This window comes from Phyllostomus hastatus, unplaced genomic scaffold, assembly GCF_019186645.2.
Source record: "Phyllostomus hastatus isolate PE091 unplaced genomic scaffold, TTU_PhHast_1.1 phas_scaffold_216, whole genome shotgun sequence".
Lineage (NCBI taxonomy): Eukaryota > Metazoa > Chordata > Mammalia > Chiroptera > Phyllostomidae > Phyllostomus > Phyllostomus hastatus.
The window spans coordinates 16,160,151-16,181,452 of NW_025334018.1; the positions used below are offsets into that span (position 1 = coordinate 16,160,151).

The 21,302-nt window shown below is 62.9% G+C and overlaps 1 protein-coding gene and 1 non-coding gene across 4 annotated transcripts; one reads left to right on the plus strand and one right to left on the minus strand.

Annotated features, from left to right (window-relative positions):
* Nucleotides 1-576: 576 nt before the first annotated feature.
* Nucleotides 577-680, plus strand: LOC123804901. Its single transcript, XR_006783251.1, has one exon. It is a non-coding gene; the product is annotated as a small nucleolar RNA U13 (small nucleolar RNA).
* Nucleotides 681-7,746: 7,066 nt separating this feature from the next.
* On the minus strand, nt 7,747-19,705 carry AMPD2 (adenosine monophosphate deaminase 2). Of its 3 annotated transcripts, XM_045816686.1 has the most exons (19): nt 19,159-19,705; nt 18,218-18,283; nt 14,167-14,297; nt 13,873-14,003; nt 13,051-13,119; nt 12,845-12,953; nt 12,442-12,628; nt 12,088-12,229; nt 11,882-11,971; nt 11,566-11,695; nt 11,228-11,422; nt 11,013-11,144; nt 10,687-10,850; nt 10,268-10,394; nt 10,012-10,175; nt 9,617-9,737; nt 9,176-9,349; nt 8,911-9,021; nt 7,747-8,803 (listed from the first exon to the last, which is right to left on the minus strand). In XM_045816686.1, the coding sequence occupies exons 1-19, from the start codon at nt 19,166-19,168 to the stop codon at nt 8,594-8,596; spliced, it is 2,463 nt and encodes an 820-aa protein (XP_045672642.1). In that variant the 5' UTR covers nt 19,169-19,705; the 3' UTR covers nt 7,747-8,593. The 3 variants fall into 3 exon arrangements, with proteins under 3 accessions (XP_045672642.1, XP_045672643.1, XP_045672641.1); XM_045816687.1 differs by lacking the exon at nt 18,218-18,283; XM_045816685.1 differs by lacking the exon at nt 19,159-19,705 and having other exon boundaries at nt 18,218-18,323.
* Between the last annotated feature and the right edge of the window lie 1,597 nt (nt 19,706-21,302).

The following is a 21,302-nucleotide window of genomic DNA, read 5'->3' on the forward strand; positions in this document are numbered from 1 at the left end:
CTAACACCCTGCTAGATGTCCCCAGCACTGACCGATACTGACCAGAACAGGACGGGAGCATGCGGGTCACACAGGCAGGTGAGGGAAAACGGAGAGCTGTCCCGTGAGGGGCCAGGCTCCTGTGCAGCTGCTGGGGCACCACATAGGGGGGTGGCCAGCAGGAGCCAAGGACACCTCCCAGGACCACCGCCACTGTGGCCCTGCAGACCCTGCTGTCCAGGTCCCCGGGGGCCACCCTGACCCCGGCTCCTGACCCCTGTGTGTGTGGTATGAGACAGTGGCTCAGGTGGCCTATGAAGTCCCTCTGTGACCTGTGACCTGTAATACAGCCTCTATAAGAAAACATCCTGGTCCTCACAGTGTAGCCTTTTTTCTTAGAACATCGTCCTGATAAGCCAAAGTTGCAGATTTGATCCCCGGTCAGGGCACATCCAGGAAGCAACCAGTGAGTGTGCATGAGTAAGTGGAACAACAAATCATTTCTCTCTCTCTCTCCTCCCCGTGCCCTTTCCCTCTCTCTAAAAGCAGTGAGAAAAAAAAATATTCTCAGATGAGAATTTAAGAAAAATAAAATAGATCCTTTTGTAGTTCATGAGCGTGACGATTGGGTGTTCACGCTCTTGTGTGGTATGTGCCTCCCACGAACCTAGGTACAACCTCAGCACATTAGCCGGCTGACACGGGAAAAAAAAAAAAAGGAAAGAAAAAGGAAAGAAAATAAATACAGGAAGCTTTGAGGGCAAAGGGCAACATTTACAGAGTTCCTTAGCAGTCCCATTAAAGTGAATGTCTGTCATTATCAGAGAGATAAGGAGAAATCCCCCAGGTTGCAAAACGGAGTCAAGCACTTTGGGGTGGGGGGGGTGGGGGGGGCGGGGGAGTTAGAGAGAGATGTCTGGCAAGAAAAACTTCTATCCACTCAAGGAAGAAAACAGAAAGTAGCCAGAACTTATTTATAATCCATTTCAAGAGGCTTTTGTATCAAGTTCCTTTGGAGGATGAAGGACCTCGACTATTCCTAAACTGCCTGATTCCCCGGGGTGGGGGCGGGGGGGGGCTGCACTTTTAAGTAATTGGTACTAAATCCTAAATCCCTGTCCTATTCCTAGAGAGCCGTGCTCCAGCAGCGCCTCCTGGCGGCCCAACGTGCAGCTCCCAGGCGGAGAAAGGCCGGGTCGGGTCCCTCCCCCCTTCCTTGGTAAACGCCCATCTTCGCCTCCGCGGAGGTTTAACCCCACCCACCTGGCTTTCCGTAGACCCCTGGGCCGCTCCGGCTGCTCCGCTGATCCAGCGAGTGACACGCCTCTGTCCTCAAGAGGAAGACAAACCATTGAACGCCACCTCGGTCACCGAGATGTTCTGTATTTTCTCCTAAAAGATTTTCAAGACGTGGGGTTGACTCGTGTGTGGTGTAAAGTTGGAGTCGGCATTTTTTTTCTGTATGCATGCCTATTCCTCCAGCACCAGTGGTTGAAAAAGCCCCCTTTCGGACCGCAGTTTGGGGGTAGGTGGTGATAGCAGTTTCTCTTTGCCTCAGGGCAAGACCGTGTAGGAGGCACTCTGCTTCCTCTAAGCCTTGGAAGGCGGTTGCCCTTAGGGCTGTATGTGTCATAGCCGCGTGAGTAGCAGATAGTCCCCAGGAGGAAAATCATTCTGCCCGGCAGCTAGGAGGCCGTCAGGAAGTCAGGGAATGGCCCCCGGGGGGGGGGGGCGTGCAGGTGGGACGCCCACAGGAAGGCCGGGAATGAGGTTTGGGCTCGGCAGGTGTGAGACCGGAAAGGGGGATGAAGACGGGACTGGGCAGAGACAGGGCAGCCCCATGGTCGGGTGTCCTAGATGGGGCACTCCGCTGAGGGGCGCTGCTGAGGCCCAGGACACAGCTAGCCTTCCCTTACCATCTGAGGGACCAGCCCCTCCCCTCCCGAGCCAAGGTGGGGTCCAAGGCCCCTTGGGCACCTTGTTCCCAGAACACAAAGGGAGAGACAGACAGTGGGACCAACAGACAGACAGAGGCATTGCCTCTGGAGCCAATGACCTCCTAGGCTGGCGTCCTAGGTCCACCACTTACTAGCTGCATGACTCTGGGAAGGTTACTTAACCTCTCTGTGCCTCCTTTTCCTCCTCTGTAAATGGCCATAATAATAGCGCCTACTTCATAGGGCTGATTTGAGGATTCAGTGAGGTTAGACATGCGAAGTTCCTGAACCAGTGCCTGGTATGTGGTGAACATTCAGTAAATGCTGGCCATTGTCATTACATGACTCACTAGCCCTGATGGTTAAATTCAGGGCCCCAAACTCCCTGCCAGTACTGTTTGCTGAGCACCCACGGGGAGCAAAATACTTCACTAAGCATCACAGGACCAGCTTCCCATGACAGCGGACCCAGCCCTGGCCTCCAAGAGAGGCAAGGAGACCCCTCCAGGCCCCATCCCAGGGAGGCACTGACCCGACGGCCAAGGGCACTGCTGTCCCCTTCTCCTGAAGCCTTTGAGACACTGACCTGTCACCAGAAGACGAGGGGGAGATACCTCAATCTAGCCCCAGGCTGCCTTCCCCCCTCCTCCTCTTCCAGGTGGGTTCTGCTCGCCCTGGCAGGACCTGGTCAGAGCCCACCTCCTCCCTGGAGTCTTGCCCAAGTGCCCAGACCCCAGAGCTCCCTCCACACCTGGACCGCCACAGCCCACAGGAGCCTCCGCAGGGGCTCTTAGCAACCCCATCTCCTCCACTCGGACTGGGGTGTGGCCAGTGCACAGCGTGGGCAGGGGGAGGAACAGTTAGACCTTGCTCAGAACTCTGGGGGCTACAGGGAAATCCAGTGGGAAGAGACCACGTGAATCCCTGCAGAAAGCATCTTAGCACTGAGAGGTGTTCCAGAGGAAGAGCTGGAGCCTCCGGGAAACCCAATCAGGCTCTGGGAGTGCAAAAGATCCGCTCTGCGGATGTGGCTAAGGACATGTGGCCCACAGACCGGAAGAGACAGTGGGTGATGAGAGGAGGGGGTGGCACGGGGGTCTAGGGCAGCGCAGCCACCAAAGGGCCAGGCGGTGGGACTCTCCAGCCTTGCACCGGAGACAGGGTGTTCACATCAGCTGGCCCCTGGGCAGCGCTCCTCCTAAGGGAGCCCTGGCTTAGCCTGAGCCGTTGCTCTCACAGGGGGGGTTCACTGAAGCCAGCCTGTGTAATGGGCTGGGACGTGGGACCCCACAGTGCCTGCTGCATGACATATTGAGTGCCTGGAGAGGGTGCCCCATCAGCCGCCAGCCAGGAACTGGGGCAGAAGCTGAAGCAGTTCTCACGAGGGTCTCAGTACCGCCACCCTATGGACAGGCTGGGAACTGCAAAGGACTATGCGTTGAGGGGCAAGTGGAAGCTTCAACCTACAACCGGGAACTTGACTTAGCAGTCACCTGCAGGGAGGGACACTCTTTTCTTTCCCCAAGGATTCCACTGGTTCTGGGAGCTAACAGGTCTGTGTTTGCTCAAAGGGTCCACCTTTTCCTGACGCAAAGGTGACATGCAGATGAGCATCAGCCCTGGCTTCGTACAGGACCCAGGTGTCCAGGCAGCCGGGCAGGCTACCTGGTGCGCAGGGACAGGACCTGCAGGATGTGGCGGGAGGAGACGGGAGAAAGCCAGGCATCTGCATGCTTCACAGCGGGGGCTCCTGGGCCCACGGCAGGCCGGCCTGGCGACACCTGGGCGTGAGCATGTGCCACCGCCACGCCCAGCAGCATGGAAGCGCCAGGCAGCGCCGTGGGCACCGAGCCTTGTTCAGCTGCAGCACAGGCCTGGGACAGAGCGGGGCGGCTGTAGCTTCGTCTGATGTGTCCGACGCTGCCGAGAGCTCCCACATGCGAGAGCTGGTGCACCCGTGACAATGTGGCTGCACGGGCACCCTCCGGCTGCGGGTGCCCGGGGACCCCAGAGCCAGCCGTCCTCTGCTTCAGACAGATGTGCTCTGACAAGAGTCCTGAGGTGCCCAGGGACCAAAAGCCAGCCTGTACTCGGCTCTCCCAGCGGTGCTGCCCGGCGGGGAGGCTGTGTTTACTCAAGGAAGGGGGAGCTCTCCTGAACACACAGAAGCGCTCTGTGAACCGGCAGGGCTCTGCCCGGGGACACCCGGGGCAGAGGAGAAGGTGGCTCAGGGCCAGCACGAGCCGTTCAACACCTGTGTTCCCACTCACTGCCACCAAGCCGCCGCTGGCGGACTCCTGAGCAAACCCTGTGTGTGCGGTTGTGACACCCAGACACAGTGGCGAGTGGCTTTCCAGGCCTGCAGCATGTCTCCTGTGAGCTGGCTCGGGGGTCGAGACAAGAACACAGGGGAAAGCTGGCCTTGGAAGGGGCAGCCAGAGAGGACAATCTGGTGGACAGACGTGGCAGAAGCCCAAGGGTGGACAGGGGCAGGGGGACAGTCTGATGAAGACAAGGAAGCTGGGACGGCGCAGACCCCTTGATTAGAAAGTCACTCAGGTCTGCCCCTCCCCGGGCGGGCCGTGTTGCTACACACAGGCTGGCCCTGCTCTCCCAGCAGAGAGCTGCTGGTCTCCCAGGCGGCTGGTTGGGACGGCCCCTCAGAGGACTGCCACAGGCAGCCTGGGGTGGGGGCGGTCCCGAGTGCACCTCTTCCCCTTGACAAGGCCCGAAGGCCCGTCGCCTGCACCCAGGTGGCTGGGTCTCGGGGAGAAGGAATTCAGATCCCCCAGATGGCGTGGTCTCCTGCAAATTTGGAGTTTGCCAGTCCTTGGGAAACGTACCCTGTGCTCCCACTTGGAATTTGGTTAGATAGGTGTGGCTTTGACTCCTGGCTCTACACGCAAGCCTGGGGAGAAAGGTTGTCTTCTCTCCTCTTGGCTCAGCACCCCAAACCTGGGAAACCAGGGGGTGGGGAGGGGGTTTTGCCCCGCTGATGAATGGAACACTCGAGTTTTCAAATCATCAGTTTCTTATCTGCTAAACGGAACCAGGTCCCCCAGCCACACACAGCCACTGCACAGATGCCTGAGTAACAGATGCCCTAAACCGGTCCAGCCTGGTGAGGGCGGCAGGGGGTGATGGGGCCAGGCTGGACGGGAGGCTGAGCGGGTGCCCAGCCTGGAGCACCGAGGACAGCCACCGCCAGCCCTTCGCCGGCCCAGCCTGGGCTTCTCCGGGGCCCCACCCTCCTTGGAGCAAAAGTTAAAATGTACCCACATTCCCTCATTAAACAAAACTCTTCTTGGCTCTCAACATAAAGGGCTTTTATGCATTTGCACAATGAATAAACTCATTTAATTTACTGTGGGCTATGATTTCTCATTTTTTTAATGATCTCTCTCCAAGCCTCCTGCCTAATCTGGAACTCTTGCCAAAAGCCCCATTTATACAAACTGTTTTCAAATGTGGCATTTCTGTGTGGACACTAAACAACACACCCTACAGTAGGTGTGCAGCTTTCAGAGGCATTTAAACACTCGTCAATTGCGACCTTGTCCTTTCCAGTTTGCAGCCCCCAAAGTTGCTCTTTCAGGTCTCCATTTCCCAGGCCTGCGATGCAGCTCTGCACCGCTCCCACTCCCCCCCGCCCCCCCGCCGCCCATAGAAGCAGGAGCACTGGGATCCTCCCCAGCCCCCTGGAGGTCCACAGAGGGGGACAAATGTCCCCCCCTCGAGGTCACACGACCAGAGAGCAGTGTGGCTGCAGAGTGGACGCTGTCGGTCACAGGGGCCACAGTTGCCCCCAACCAAAAAGAGCTGACAGGGTAAGCTGGGGTGAGACTCACCACAAGGCAGTGGGCAGTGATTGACGGGTATTTTAAAACCACAAAATGTATTATGCATACATCTCAATGCAAAAATGCCTTTTTAAAAAGGCCTGAAAGAAATACAGCCCTGGCTGGTGTGGCTCGATTGGTCAGACCATCGTCCCATAGACCAAAGTCCCATGGGCGGTTCGACCCCCCGTCAGGGCACGTGCTCAGGGTGCGGGTGTGATCTCCCCGCGGACGGAAAGGCAACCGATCGAGGTTTCTCCCTCTTTCCCTTCCTCGCTCTAAAAACAATGAAAAAGTGTCCTTTGGTGAGGATTAAAAAAAAACTGAAAGAAATATGTAAATATATGTATCTTTTATCCTCACCCAAGGACATTTTTCATCACCTTTTAGAGAGGGAGACAGAAACATCAATGGGGGGGGGCACCAATTTGTTGCCTCCTGTTCACGCCGCCGGTACCAGGACCACGCCCACCCCCTACGGGTGGCCCAGAACCTTTCAGTTAAGGGACGACGCCCAACCTGCCGAGGCACACTGACCAACGTTGTAAATATATTTTAAGGCCTGTATCTCAGGCACACAGATCATCAGCAAATATTTGTTCATATTGCTAGACGAGTGGGGGTTTTTTTCTTGTTTCAAGTTTTGTAATATTTTCCAAATTTCTGGAATGGAAATTATTTTGACATAGGAAAAAATATTAAGGTCTTACTGTTTCAAAATTATTTTCTCTCAATAAATGTTTGAAAGGGAAATTTCAGAGAATCAAAAAAAAAACCAAAAAAACCCAGAAGCAAGTTGTTTTAAAAAACCAGTGGGGAGTTTGCTAAGAAGCCCTTCCTGTGGCAGCGCCCCCAGGGCGGGAGCCAGCCCGCACCCACACCACGAGGGGAGGGCCGTCCAGAGGACGAGGGGCTCCATTCCACACCCAGGTCAGCGAGTGCGGGATGCAGTGCCTGCGGTCCCGAGTGCTAGCACGGGAGATGGGCAGTTCTGGCCTTCTTCGAGAAGGATCCCCTAACCCTTCTCCTCATTTCACAAATGAACAGGAGACACAGCGGGTTCTGCACCTCCCGTCTCCCAGCAGAAACCAGCACCTCCCGTCTCCCAGCAGAAACCAGCGGGCGCTGCACAACCTCCACCTCCTCCTCCTCTTCCTCCTCCTCCTCTTCCTCTTCCTCCAGGCACTCAGCTCTGACACGCACGTGGTACAGGAACTCGGCCATGGAAGCCTTCTAAAGGGCCCTGGGTCTCGGCCAGGAGCGAGCCTGACCCTCAAGGGCCCTCAGGAGGCAGGGGCATCAGAGAGCTTCTAGGGGGCGGTGGTGTAACACAGACCGAGTGTCATGGCAGGAGCTGGCGCAGCAGGGACGCAGCAGGCTGGCCGAGCAAGCTGACAGGGGAGGAAGGGGCCAGCTCCCTCAGCAGGCCCTCAATTACTTAGGCTCACGCTGTTCTAGGGCCAATTGCTTCTGAAGCAGCCAGCCTGGCACTCACCCCATGCAGCAGCAGTAGCAGCGGCGGCAGTGGCAGTGACAGGCTTCTCAGTGCCAACCCAGCACCCAGGGCACACCCCACTTTCCTCCTTGGGGGTGTGCCAGAAACCGTGCATTAACCACAGGACAGAAGCCGAGGGGGGTGGATCTCCGCACACACTGTCCTCTCACTGAGCTGGAATTGGAGGGCACTTTAAATGAGCTCCCAGAAGCTGCTGACGTCCGCAGTCTGAGAACCAGGCACCAGGTCTGCTTCTAAGTGCAGACCCCCACCTCTCCCAGGTGGTCCCAAGGGCCTGGACGTCCACGGGAAGTGCCCCCTTCAGAGGGAGCAGGCTGGGGTGGGCCAGGGGCCAGGAGATGGCTCCCGCCGGTGGGCCTCACCTCTCTCCCAGTCGCTCCCCTACAAACACGCCGTCCCTCCGTCCAAAGTGCTCCCGGCCTCGACCCCAGCCACCCCACCCCGGCTCCCCTCTCCCAACAGACACCCCGCCTGCCTCGTTACTTAAATAATCTTTATTTCTCATGCACTAGGAGAGGTGGGATCATGTGAGACACTGCATTTCACAGCGAAGGCCTTGGCCCGGAAAACAATGCCGCGGACCTGCCAGGATCTGGGTCCGTTTAAAACTCCAGGGACCGCAGTGGGACACACCCTGAGGGCTGGTGGCAGATCCGGGAACCCCAGCTGCAGGGCCCCGGACATGGCCCAGGGCGGCTGCCCCCTCCCACAGAGGCACAGGAAGTGGACACCAGGGCACACAGACCAGAGGGAGGATGGACAGGGCTGCAAGACAGGGCTGCCGGGCAGTGACGTGGCAGAGGCTGTGGCCCAGCGCCTCCGAGGCCCGAGTTCGAACCCGGGACGCCAGGGCTACACCTGCTCTCAGCCCCGCCCTGCCTACCGCAGAGCCACTGGGGCCCCACAGACCCCCCGCAGCCCCACACCCACGGCAGACGGGCACAGGCCCCACCCGACGGTCCCTCAGCCACGGGAACAAGATGGGGGCTTGACCATGGCCGAAGCTTGGACTTGCAGGACTCCAGAGGCTGGAGGGGCCAGCCCCCCACGACCGACCCTCACCAGGCTTCAGAAGATCATGGGACAAGGCCCCCAACAGGGCAGCCCTCCAATTCAGGCCATCGGGTGCCACCGGAGCCAAGAAAGGGCTGCACACACCCGGCCCGGCTGGCGCTGGGCAGGCACAGGGACAGGCGGAGGCCAGAGACATGCGGGACGGAACAGAGGCGGACGGACACATGCAGAGACCACAGCGGGGGGAGGGGTCCCGGGACACCACGCAATCTAGGTGCTGCCAGGAGGGGCGGCCGCGGCGGCCGGGCTCACTGAGGCCCCGGGCTCATGGTGAGGCCGGGCTCCTCCGGGATCGTCTCCAGCATCTCGCTCTGGACCGCCTGCGTGATGAGCGCCAGCTCCTGGCACAGGGTCTCGTAGCGGTAGCCCACGCGGATGTCCGGCACGTTGGTGCGGCGGATGTCGTTGCCCTCGGGGCCCTCTTTGGTGTAGTTGGGTCCCAGCCAGTGGCTCTTCACCTGCAGGGGCGAGGGAGAGGCAGGCTGCGGCTGGCTCTGAGGGGCCATGGCCGGGGACCCTGGGACTTCCCCGGTGCGGGGCGGGGCGGGGTGGGGGGGGAGGGTACCTTGTGGGAGAAGCCGCTCATGAGCACACTGTTGCGGGCCAGCTCACACATGTCACAGGAGCTGAGCTTCCACACCTGGGTGGCGATGCTGTATTCCTCCATCAGTGGCTCCTGTGCAGACCAGGCTCCCTCAGACCCACGGGCCCTGCAGTGCTGTCCCTCCCTGGGGATTCGCCCCAGCATGCCACCCTCCACCAGCAGGGGGCAGCACCAGCCCTGAGACCCAAGTGCCCGGGAGCCCGGTCCCCCGCCCGTGGGTTCTGACCTTGGTGAAGTGGAATTGCAGGGGGTCGTCGGTGGAAAGCGAGACCATGAGGCCGCGGGACAGGTACTCAGGCAGCGGGTTCCGGTGGTAGCTGAGGAAAAGGCTATTGTTGCTGAGCGGGGACATGGCAATCCCAATCTGGGCCAGGTAATACAGGTACTGCAGGACTGGGGCCTGGGTGGGCGACAGGGAGGGGGGCCGGTCAGGTGGCCTCGGGGCTGGGGAGCACGCCTGGTTCTGGGGGGTACAGGCCACAGTCATGTGGGGGGGAGTCCCGGGGGGGCCTGCTCTGGGGAGGGTCAGTTACAGCGGGGATCCAAGCTGGGGCCTCGGCGTGGAGCGGTCCAGACGGGCACTGCCTAAGAGGGTCTGCTGCTGAAGGGGCCCCCAGGGTTGGGAGGGAGGGACCGGCGGGGGGCAGCACAGGGGTGCAGCCCTGACCTTGCGCAGCAGCAGCCCGTGGGAGATGTTCTCGGCCAGCATGAAGGCCGACACCAGGTGGTGGACGGACCCGGCCTCGCCGCAGTGCGGCCGCAGCACGAACGTGTGGAAGCCTCTCTGCCTGGGGGGGGGGCGTGGAGACAGCGTCAGCCCCCAGGCTCACGGGGCTCCTGAGCCCCCACCCCGCGCCTGTGTGGGCCTGGGACAAGGGGCAGGGCTGGGTCCTCGGCCGCAAGGCATACGCCATGGAACCCCGAGGGCACCACCACCAGGTCCACGTGGGGGGGGGCAAGGAGCGGGTCAGTGCTTGCTGGGCCCAGGCCGGGGCAGGCTCGTGGGTGAGGGGGCGACAGACGGCAGGGTGGGCGGAGCCATGGCCCCGGGGGTGCCCAGACCTGCGCAGGTGGTTCAGCACGACAATGTTGGCGAAGGTGTAGTACAGGTAGTAGGCGTAGGGGGGGTTGTCCTCCTCCACCCAAGCCTCCGGGAGAGGACTCTCCAGGTTGAAGATGTGGTTCTCGGGCTTGGACTCATCATCCACACTGTCAAAGCCATCCACCTGGCCAGGACATTGGGGTCAGGCCTCAAGCCGCCACCAGCCCGAGGCAGGCCGTGCCCCTCCCCACACCTGGCCATGCACCGCCCCCTCACATGCTCCAGGAAGAGGTGCAGCTCCGGGTGACTGGCGGGGTGCACGGTGGCCTCGAACAGCGGCAGGAAGATGTTCTCCAGCATCTCCTGAAAGTTGGCCAGCTGGCCCTTGGTACGGTACACGTCACTGCAGGTGAGAGGTAGGCACACAGGTGCGTGCAGGTCAGGGCCAGGCGGTGTGAGGGCACCGGCAGGCCGGGAAGGGTCGGAGCTCGGCCCAAGATCCCAGAAGCACTTGTGAACTGTCCTGGGTGGGCCCAGCGGGACAGACCCTGGGTGGAAGCATGAGGGCCCCTCCTCCCACGGAGAGGACTCGGCCGGGGGGACAGGAGATGGCCGGCCACCCTGGAGGGCAGAAGGCAGGCTCTGGCGCCTGAACTCTGCCCGCCAAGTTCCCTCCCACTCCCCAGGACACTCACAAGAGACGAGGCACCTGCACGAGCCAGCGCACGTTGGGGGAGTGGACGCGGTGTGTGACGGCCCAGCGCGCCAGCTTGTCCCACTCGTCCCTCGAGCGCCCGTAGATGGAGAGCCGCAGCTCCGCATTCTGGTACTTGCTCTCCTCCAGGTCTGCCATCACCTCCTGGAAGCACGCACGCACGGGGCCACTGCCGCGCTCAGGCTTCCCGGCCGTCCCCGCCCCCTCCCCCACTGCGGGAGCCCCCGGGCCCCCCAGGCTCTCGCTCAGGCAGGGAGAGGGCTGCCCCCATATACCTGGGCCCTGGCAGCCACACCTCCCCCTCACCTTGATGATGTGAGCAAAGTACTTCCCAGAAACCCTGTTGTCCGTCTTGATGAAGATCTCTCGGAGGACAGACTCCCCGATGGGGTTGTACTTGGCATTGAACTTGTCGAAGCGGTGGAAGGTGTTCCTGTCCTGGGGGAGACAGGCAGGTCACCCGCGACGCCCAGCCCCTGTGCTGACCCAGCCCCCCCCAGCCCCCCGCCGCCGGCACACACCGCGTGCACGTCGAGCGTGTCCACACTCAGGTCGTAGGCGGTGAGGTTCAAGCTCTGGAAGACCTCGCGGAGCGTCTGCTCGCGGCCCTGCTCCACGTGCACGATCTCCTCCAGGTGCCGCTTCATCGCCCGCTTGATGAAGCGCAGTAGGTGCTTCTGGTTCATGCAGGACGAGGCGTGGATGTGCGTGTCCACCTGGGGCGGGACGGGGGCTGCTGGGTCCGGCGAGGCCGGGAAGGCGGAGGGCGCGGGCAGTGAGACGGACAGGCCTCTCCAGCCTGGTGCCGGGTCAGGGGAGGCTGGACAGAGGCCCAGGCGCGGCCCGGGGCGCAACCCACCTTCCGGATGTTGTAGAAATCGCGGTGCGGCACCTTCTTCTGGGCGGCCAGCTCCTTCATCTCATTGAGCAGCACGTGCATCTGGAACTTGGAGCTCAGGTACTGCAGCCGGCGGTAGCAGAAGGACTTTCTGGCAGGACGAGGGCAGACGGGGCTCAGGGCCGGCTGGACTGAGGCCACGGAGGGGGCGGCAGGTGAGGGGGAAGGGGAAGTGTAGGACTCGGGGACTTCGAGGCGAGGACAGAATGGTGACAGCTGTCTGGGGCAGGGCTGGGGCTCAGGAGTCCGGGCTGGGAGGGGACCGGCGGGGACTCACATGGGGCCGTTGATGATCAGGGCCATCAGCACGTTGACATCAGCCACGAACTCCTGCAGGTCGGGGTACGGCAGCTCTAACTCTGGGCAGCTGGCAGCAGGGGGGGGGAGCGTGGGTGAGGAGTGCGGAGCCAGGCCCCGAAGGCTCCCCCAGTCGATATGGGCCCTCCTCCATGGCCCCCCCCAGCAGATTCCGCCCCCTCTTACTGCTCGTCGGGCTCCCTGTGCGTGTAGACGTGCACCACGCCCCGCACCATGCGCAGACCCAAGCCCAGGTCCCCGGGCATGGAGCTGGGCTCACAGCGCTCGTAGGGGTGCTGCTCCAGCACCGGGGGGTGCACCGGGGCGTCTGCAGGGCAGGGAGAATGGAGTCAGGGGCGGGGAGAGATGCAGCAGCCCCAGCAGGGTGCCCCCTGCCCGCCCGCCCGCCCCCACCACCACCAGGAGGCAGGAATGAGGCCGGGTGCGAAAGAAGCGGGCAGGGCAGAGGCGCCTGGGCTCCAAGCTCAGGGAGCCTGGGACGCCAGGGCGCGTGGAGCTGGGCAGGGACAGGGGTCCCACCGGCAGACACAGGGGTGTCGGGGCCCAGCTCGTAGGCCCGCGTCTCCAGGGGCTTCTCGGCCAGCTGCTGCAGGTGGCGGCGGGTGGTGGCGCAGAAGCTCTGCAGGGACAGCGCCATGTACTTCTCCCGGATGAAGAGCGCCCGCACCACGCTCTTGGCGGCGTCCAGCAGGTCCGTGAACGGCACCTGCAGACGAGGACGTGCGGGTCTCGGACCGGCCAGGCCTGCTCTCACTGGTTCCCGGAGGCCGGACTTCAGGAACGCTCAGACCATCCCGTTCCCAGCCCTCGGACAGGCGCCCGCCCGGCTGCACCCTCGCCCCCTGCAGCTCCCGGGAAGAGAAGCGCCCTCCCTGGCCCCGCCCCCAGCCCCGGGCAGCCCGCCGGGACCCTGCGCACGCACCCCGCACTTCTCCTCCCCGGAGATGGTGACCCGCTGGAACTCCCGCTCCAGCGCGTCGCGCTCCCGCAGGCCCCGGTCCCCCTGCCCCTCGCTCTGCTCCTTGTACAGCCTGCGGGAGGGGGGCACAGGGCAGACGCTGGAGCCGGCCGCGGGGCAGGCCCCAGCCGCGTGGCCCCAGGGTCCCCGCACCCCTCCGCCCTCCTCACTGGAGGTCCAAGTCACTGTCCGTCTTCAGGAAATCTTGCTTGGCCCGAAGCAGGATGTCCGGCTCCAGCCTAGAGGTGAGGGCGAGAGGCCAGGCGGACGATGAGGGACGGCCCTTGCTCCCAGGGGGCCGCCCTGGGCTCGGTGCTGTGGGCGTGCCGTCACCTCACAGGGCTGCGGAACCCGTGCCCGGGGCGCTGTCCTCTCCCGGCGCTGGAGGTGAGCAAGCACAGCCGGACGGCAAGCACCACGTCCCAGGCCCCACTGGTGGCCGAAGGCAGCCCCCAAGCCCAGCAGCCCGGGGCCCAAGGCCTGTGTGTCCCTCCGCACCCCACCCCCGCTGCCCTGTGCTGCCTCCCTGTGGGCCCCAGACAGGGACGAGGTGAGACAGGGACAGGAGGGAGCTCTGAAGCGTCCAGTGGTGACAGACGGACACTGAGCAGGCAGACTCCGCTGCGCCCCCTCCCCACCACAGCCGCAGGGTTGCCTGGTCACGCCCGCCACACACACCGCTGCCTGGGTGTGACCCCCCCAAACCACACACACACTCAGCCGCCTGGCCTAGACCCCCCCCCACACACACAGATGCTTGGTTGTGACCCTCCCCGACAGCGGCCTGGCCTCGCCACCCCCCACCCCACCCCCGCACAGCTGCCTAGCTGTGACCCCCCCACACACACACACGCAGCTGCCTGGTTGTGATCCCCCCACACAGCTGCCTAGCTGTGACCCTCACACACACACACACACACACACACACAGCGGCCTGGCCGTGCCCCCACCCGGGGCTGCCTGCCCGCAGGACTCTGGGGCCCAGGGCTCACTTGACATCCTGGCTGATCTGCCGCTCCAGCCGCTGCCTCCGCTCCTCCAGCTGCTCGATGGGGCTCTCCTCGGGGAACTCGTACGGGGCGCTGCGGAGCTCGCTCTCCGCCAGGGAGCGGCTGAACAGCTCCTGGGAGTGGGGGGAAGCGTCGGTGTGGCCTGGCCCCCAGCCCCAGGCCCTCCCTTGCCGAGTCTGGGGTACTGGGAGGAGGTGAGGGGTCAGGACATGGCCCGGCATGAAACGAGGGTGTGGGGACCACGTGAGGGGCACAGGGTGGGGTGTCCCGAGATACCTCCGCAATCTCCTTGCACTTGCCATCCATGGACGTGCGCAGGTCCAGCGGGAAGTGCTTGAGGCAGGGGGCGGGGCCTGGCAGGGATCGCGCGGACTGCAGCGGAGGGGCCCCCAGCCCACCCCGGGCCTCTGTGGAGACAGTGGAGCCAGGGTGGAAGGGTGGAGGGCAGGCCCAGGGCACGCTGGAAACCCTAGGCCCCTGCCCGCCCCAGGCCAGCCCCAGAGAGAAGCCAGCCCCCGGGGCGTGGGCAGCCCCTTCTCAGAGGGTGAGGGGAGAGTGAGCCTGCATGTGGCTCCCTGAGGACCTCGCCCTCACAGTCTAGCACAGGACCCGCCACCCGCTCCAGGCTCGGGGCTGGGAGTCCCAAGTGTGCCCCTAGGACAAGTGATCCGTTCCCTCCAGGAATCAGAATCTGAATCGGGGACTAGGGGTCCCGCCCCCCAGGCCAGAAGAACCTCCACGTGAGCACCCCCTATAGACAGGCACAGTGTGTCCCCATGCACACTCCGGGAGCTCATGGGGACCTGGAGGCCAACACCAGCACCCCTAGCCCGAAGCGTCCGGGGCCGGCAGACCAGGGTCGGACCTGCCTCTGGACTGGCAGGTCCTCCTCCCTGGGGCCGGGGCCCACACCGGATGTCCTGGGCCTCCAGAGCTCTGGCAGCCACAGCTGCCCCTCAGCTCCGACCTGGGGACCAGCCCCCGAGGGAAGAGGAGCCGAGGGCTTGGAGGAGCCAGCTGGCAGCGGTAGCCCCACCGCCTCCCCGGAGGCCTGCCCTCTCCCCCAGGACCCCAGGGCTGCCAAGACGCGGTCTGGCCCCAGCCTGACCCTCCCACTGCTGGCTGCCCCTCCAAGGGGAGCTGCCACAAACAGTCTGCGCCACTCGGAAGCCCCAGGATCTGGGCTGGAGGCCTGGGCAAGAGCCCGAGGACGGGAGGATCAGAGGTCAGGGTCTCTCCCCACGGAGAGAGGGCAGAACTCAGGTGCACCAGGAGGAAGCCGGAAAGAAAGGCCTTGACCCGGCTAGTTCAAGGGGCCGCCTGAGCTCGCGAGCATCCCGGAGGACCCCACCGGGCCTCACAGCCCGGCCTCCGCAGCAGGGGGCTCTCCACCCCCAGCCAGGCTGCCCCAGCCAGCTCTGAGGGGCCCCGCTCTCCAGCACTCCCCTTCAGCCTCTGCCCCATGGCTGAGGGGCAGGCTGGAGGCTCTGCCCAGGTAGAGCGCCTTAAACTCTCCAGGACCACTCCCTTGACGCCCCAGAGTTGGGCCCCCAGTCCGGACAAAGGGAAGATCCAGATCCAGGACCCAGCGCCCACTCGTCCTCGTGCCTGCCCGGGCCCTACCTGCAGAGTTCAGGCAGCGCAGGCCAGCAGGCAGCCGCAGCCGGGTGCCCCTTGCTTGCCTGTTTGCTGAGTGGAGCTGCTGCCAGTCCCCAGGACAGCTCAGGGGCCGGCACGGGCTGTACCAAGTGCAGCTGCTTGCAGGGGAGACCCCGGGATGACAGTGAGCAGGGGGCTGGGGGAGCTCAGGGGAGCCCAGACATCAAGGGAAAGAGCGTCCAAGTTCAGGGACAAGAGGAGCCCCAGAACTGAACGGGGCCTTAACCTCCACGGTGCCAGGGCCTGGCCCAAATTGGGGACCCCAAGGGAGAGAAGCAGGGTGGGCGCACAGGGACAGGAGAGGCTGGCGGGGAAGGGCCACACCTCCTTAAAATGCACTGGGGCCTAGGGAGTGGGTAGGACCTGGCTGTCCAGAGGACGGGGCGGGGGCAAGGCAAGGGGGCACACAGCCCTCCCAGCAGCCCCAGGCCAGCCTCCTCTGCCCAGTGGCCTTGTTTTCCTTATGCCTGTCCTCTGGGGCCCTGCCTGCGGGGTCCCTTGGGAGAGACAGGGCCTCTGCCTGGGAGAGGAGCTGGCTGGAGGCTGGAGAAGTGGCTCACTCAGGCGGGAACAGCTGCCGAGCCTCCCGGATGCCCAGGGGGCTGGTTCGTGGCCCCCAAGACCTCCAGCCCCCTGCTCTAAGCCTATGGTTGGGGACAAACTGCCCAGGAGGGGAGAGCAGTTTGGGAGAGGGGGGGCGAGGATTTGGCGGACTTGTGTCTGACTCTGATCCCCCTTACTCACAAGCTCTCCCTCCCGGAGGCCTCAGGTCCTGACTCGAAAGGATTGATAAGTGGGGGGTGTCCTGCCTGGCCACGGCTGCCGGGAGGCTCAGTGCAGGCCAAGGCGACGGAGCAGTGAATGGGCAGCAAAGACAATGGGACCCGGCAGGGGTGGACACAGGGCGGCACTCCCTCTGACTCAGAAGAAGGCAGAACAGGAAGGTGAGGAGAGACAGGTACCTGCCTCACCCCCAGGGTGTAAGGCACAGCCTGGGTCCTTGCCTGCCCAAGAACTCTGACCCTGCGCAACTCCTCACTTCTTTCTTTCTTTTTTTTTTCTTTCCCAGAGAGGAGAAGGGAGGTGAAGGGAAGGGAGAGAGAAAGGGAGAGAAACACCAATGTGTGGTTGCCTCTCCCACGCTCCCCACTGGGACCTGGCCTGCAACCCAGGCATGCGCCCCAGGCTGGGAATTGAACCGGCAACCCTTTGATTTGCAGGCCAGCACTTAATCCACTGAGCCACGCCAGCCAGGGCCAACCCCCAACTTCTAACCCCCTGCAGAGGAGGCCGCCCACAGACCTCCAGGGGGGTCGGACGGACGGAGTCAGCAGGAGCTGAGTCCAAGGTCCCAGCCTCAAACTCCTCTCTGAGCAGAAGGGCCAGGACCTCCACCGCAATGCTGGGTGACCAGCACAGGTTCCAGCGGCCATCCCCACCCCAGCCTGCCAGGTGACAGGCAGACAGCAATCTCCACACTCCCCGAGGCCAGGCTGGGAAGACCCAGCTGCCTGCGGGTACCTCCTCCCAGGGTCTGTGCCAGAGCACCACACACACACACCGGGGCTAGGGGGGCAACCAAGAGCCAGCCACCCAGCGCCACCAACTCCAAGATTCCCGGCATCCCGCCTGCCCTCCCTCGCTGCAAGGACTGCCTCAGCAGGCAGAGCGGTGCCCACGGCTTCCATCCACAAGCAGCGTGTGACAGCTGCAGCCCCAGGAGACGCCCCCTTCGGATGGCACGGAGCTGAGCACAGAGAACACGAGAGCTCAGGACAGTGCAGCCCAGCCCAGCATCTTCAGTGCCGTGGGAAAACACAGGAGGGGGATGACCAGGCTACAGGTCCAGGTAGCTGCTGGCGACAGGGAGGCACTGGCTGACCTGGTCACCAGGGTGGGGGTGGTCTTACTTAGCCGCAAGGCCTGGGGTGGGCACAGGGAGATATCCCTCAGCGAGCACCAACCCAGGCGGCCAGCCCCGAGGGAGCTGGGCTCGCACAGCGCACCACACCGCCTGCTCCGAATGCGGCACCGATGCCTGCCAGAGTGGGAGCCGAACCAAAGGGTGCAGAGCACCTCAGATGGGCGGCGGACTCAGCTGGAGCCCCGCACAGCCGGGCCCAGGGACACCCCACTCCTGCAGCAGCTCACGAGAGAGCCCCAGAACCAGTGCTCAGCCAACAGTCCACACAGCTGGGCCCCAGCCCCCAGCCTCCCGGCGGCGGGAGTGTGCCCTGGCACCCGACCCCCAGGGAGGGGGCCTGAGATGTGGGCTCCTGGAAGGAGGAACTCGCCTCAGGAGGACAGCCTGCGCCTGCCTGGCAAAGGGCCAGCCGCCGGCAGTGTGGCCAGCCAGCCCCACACGCCCCCACTCCATTCACACACTCCACTTGCAGGCACTCTTAGCACATCCACACGCTGACACGTGTGCAAACACACCTCGTGCTGCACCCACACCCACACCCACTCCCCGTTACAGAGGACAGCGTCCCCGGCATAGAAACCCGCCACCCTCCACCCACCTCTCTCCCCACACCAGCTCCCAATCCAGCTGTCATTGGGGCGGAGGACAAGGAGCACCAGCGCGCGGAGGGTGCAGAAGGGGCCTCCCTCCGAGGGGGCCGGGGCGGAGCGCGGCCAGTGCCTGGCCCAGGATGCATACACTCACCTGGTACCGCAGAGGCCGCCTGCTGGCTGGTACGCTTCTTAAAGGGATATTTAGCCTTGGGTTTGCCTGGGCCGGAGGGATAGGATGCCATGGCTCTGGCCCAGGAGGCAGAGCCGCACCAGCTGGGCCTGCCTCTGCCACATCCAACCCCTTCCTCCGCCCCGCCCCCAGCGGGAGTGACTGATGCAGGAAGCCGAGGCCCCGCCAGCGGAAGAGGCCCTGGCCACGATTTCTGAGGTTGTCTAGGCAACCTCCTGGCGAGGGGCCGCCATCCCGCCCCTGATCCCGCCCCTCCCCTCCCTTCCTCATCCCCGGAGTGACGTCGGCCTGCCGTGTGGAGGTGAGAACGAGATAGGGGAGGGCCGGCGCCCAGCCCTCCACTAACCCTCTCCGGAGCCCTCGGCCCCTGCCAGGGCTCTAGGGCAAGGACTCCAAGTCCAGGCTAGCTGGTCCAGCCAGCCTGGGAGAAAAAAAAAATAATAATAACAATAACAAAAAACAGGAATCCAGCCCGAGCCCAGAACACATTTAGCTCGGGGCAGGCGCGATCCGTGAACACCTAGCCTTCTGGGGCTGAGTCCGGTTTTCCTCCTCTTTCTGAACGAACCCCAGCCCCAGGGCAGCCCAGCTCCGGGAGGATGGGACAGAACTGAGAACCCCAGCCCGGGAGAGGGGACCCTCCCCTGGGAAAACTCCACTGTCCAGCCGAAGCTACCTTCTAGGAAGGCAGGGAAGCCGTGGGGTCGGGGAAAAAGACGCCAGTGCCCTCAGGCTCGTCCCTCCGCCTCCCCACGCGCCCGCTCGGCTCCCGCAGGCCTCCCCGGGAGCCGGCCGCCTGGCCCAGGTCTGCTGGCGGTGCTCAGACCCCCGCCCTCTGTCGCTCCGGCCAATGCACCTCTCGGGCCCGGAGGGCTCCCCCGGACACAGGCGCACACTCTCACCTGAAGCCATGCTGCCCGAGCCCTGGAGGGGGCCGGGGCGGCCGCCTGCCACGGTCTGCACAGCCGGGAAGCCCGGGTCTCGAGGGAGGGGACGAGGGCTGGAACCTGGAACCCAGACCCCGGCCGAGTCGCTCCAGGAGCCCCTGCCCTAGCCCGGAGATGGGGGAAGGACGGCAGCGCTTTCCAAACTGCCGGCTGGAAGGATGCGGACCCCGCCGACCTCGGCCGCCGCACCGGCCCGGAAGACCCCCCAGCCCCGCACTCGAGAGGCGGGCAGGACACGTGCTCCCGGCACAGCGGGGCCCGGGGCGCGCCTGGGCTTCTCGCCACGTTCTCCGGGCGCTCGGGGTCCGCCCGCCGCCGTAGCCGGATCGCGGGGAAGCCACGCAACAGGTGCGACCCCCGCCGAAGGCTGGCCAGCGCCGCTCCGCGTCGTGGCCGCCCCAGGCCCCGCCCACGCCCGCGGCCCCGCCCACGCCATCTTCCTCCCGGCGCCACGTGGGCTGCCGCCCCTCGGCGGCCCGCAGCGCGAGGTCCGGTGCGCGCTCGGTGCGTCAGCTTCCTCCTCGGAAAGTGGGATGGGGCAATCGCGCTGCGTCACTCAAAGGAGCTGTTGCACAAAGCGCCCGGGGAGAGGCAGCTATTATTACCGTCCCGGCTTCACTTTTAGCAGAAGTCCTGCCCCCGGCATTCTCGCCCTGGGTGTCAGTTAGGCCCTGGCAGGCGTAGGTAGGCAGGGCGTGCCGTGCATTCCCGCGTTTATTTCTATATTTGTTGGTTAAGAGCTTAGGCTCTGTGGCCGGAACGACTGGGTTCAATTCCAGACTCCCCCGCCTACTTCCTGACTGACTCGGGCAGAGTTGCTTAACTTAGCCGGACTTCTGTTTGTCTGTAAAACGAGTGTGCGAGACCCTGCTTTGTATGGCGGTGGTCAGGATGAATGCGCTCATCGAAGTGCTTAGAACAGCGCCTGGCCTGCAGTCACTACCCCATTAATATTGGCGTTTTATTGCTTTGGCCTTGGCTCCTATTAATATAATACTCCTGCAGGTTGTTTTGCCTTGCAGCCTACGGAGAAGTGGAGTCGGGCTGTTTTGGGGACAGCGGACACCCCACCCAGCCGGCACCCTCACTCCCACGCCCCCGAGAATCCTGCCTCAAGATAACTTGCTGGGGAAAGTCCCTAAGACTCCGCGGAACATAATTGTATTAGCAGCCAGCCATTGGTCTTCTTCGGATCTCTCCACCTCGTGGGCGCCCTTTGCCCCCCACACCCAGTTGGACTGATGCTGTTTGTCCACCCCTCCCCGTTCTCACCACCCTCACAGCCAAATTCCTTCCAAACTCGGCCTCCCCCATCTCTCCCCAGGCCGGATTCCGGACCCTGAACCCTGTGCTCTGCTCGCACCTGTCGTCGCCCCCACGGGTCCCTGCCCACTGCTCCTCGGACTGGACAAACTTAAAAAAAAAAAAAAAAAAAGATGGCCTCCATAAACATTTGGGGAAAAAGTTCACCTCACAAAGAATCAATAAAAACAGAAAGAGGACAAGGAGATACCACGTCCACCCATTAATTAGCAAAGATTGAGGAAAAAAACGTCCCGACGCAGGCAAGAGAGTAGGTGGTAGCTGGGACGCACACATACGTTATTGCAGGGCATAAACATCGACATAACCTTTCTGAAAACCACTTAGGAATACAAGATCAAGAATGTACTACAGCCCTGGCTGGTGTGGCTCAGTGGGTTGAACACCAGACTACAAAGCAGAGGGTCGCTGGTTCAATTCCCAGTCAGGGCACATGCCTGGGTGGGGGGCCAGGTCCCTGGTGTGGGGTGCACAAGAGGCAACCACACATGGATGTTTCCCTCCCTTTCTTTCTCCCTCCTTTCCCCTCTCTCTAAAAATAAATAAATAAAATCTTTACAAAGAAAATATAAAGGTTATTTTTTTAAAAAGTATCTATTACAGATTCCTATTATTTGACCCATTAATCCCAGTTCCAGGAAATTATTCTTCTAAAAAGAAAAACAGGCGTGAAGTTAATCGCCGAGGGCTTATCACAGAGAGGGAGGGGCTTGGCAACGGAAAGGTCCAACAAGAAGGGAATGTTTAAATATGTCACCTACGTGCTATGAAAGTAC

What these genes read in the sequence shown, in the direction of transcription:
- AMPD2 (XM_045816685.1), bottom strand. Translation starts at nt 18,308, where the DNA reads ATGGCATCCTATCCCTCCGGCCCAGGCAAACCCAAGGCTAAATATCCC. An exon ending in GGCGGCCTCTGCGGTACCAG is followed by an intron (nt 14,298 to 18,217) that starts GTGAGTGTATGC and finishes CTGTCTCCACAG; the next exon opens with AGGCCCGGGGTGGGCTGGGG. An exon ending in CTGATCATCAACGGCCCCAT is followed by an intron (nt 11,696 to 11,881) that starts GTGAGTCCCCGC and finishes TCGTCCTGCCAG; the next exon opens with AAAGTCCTTCTGCTACCGCC.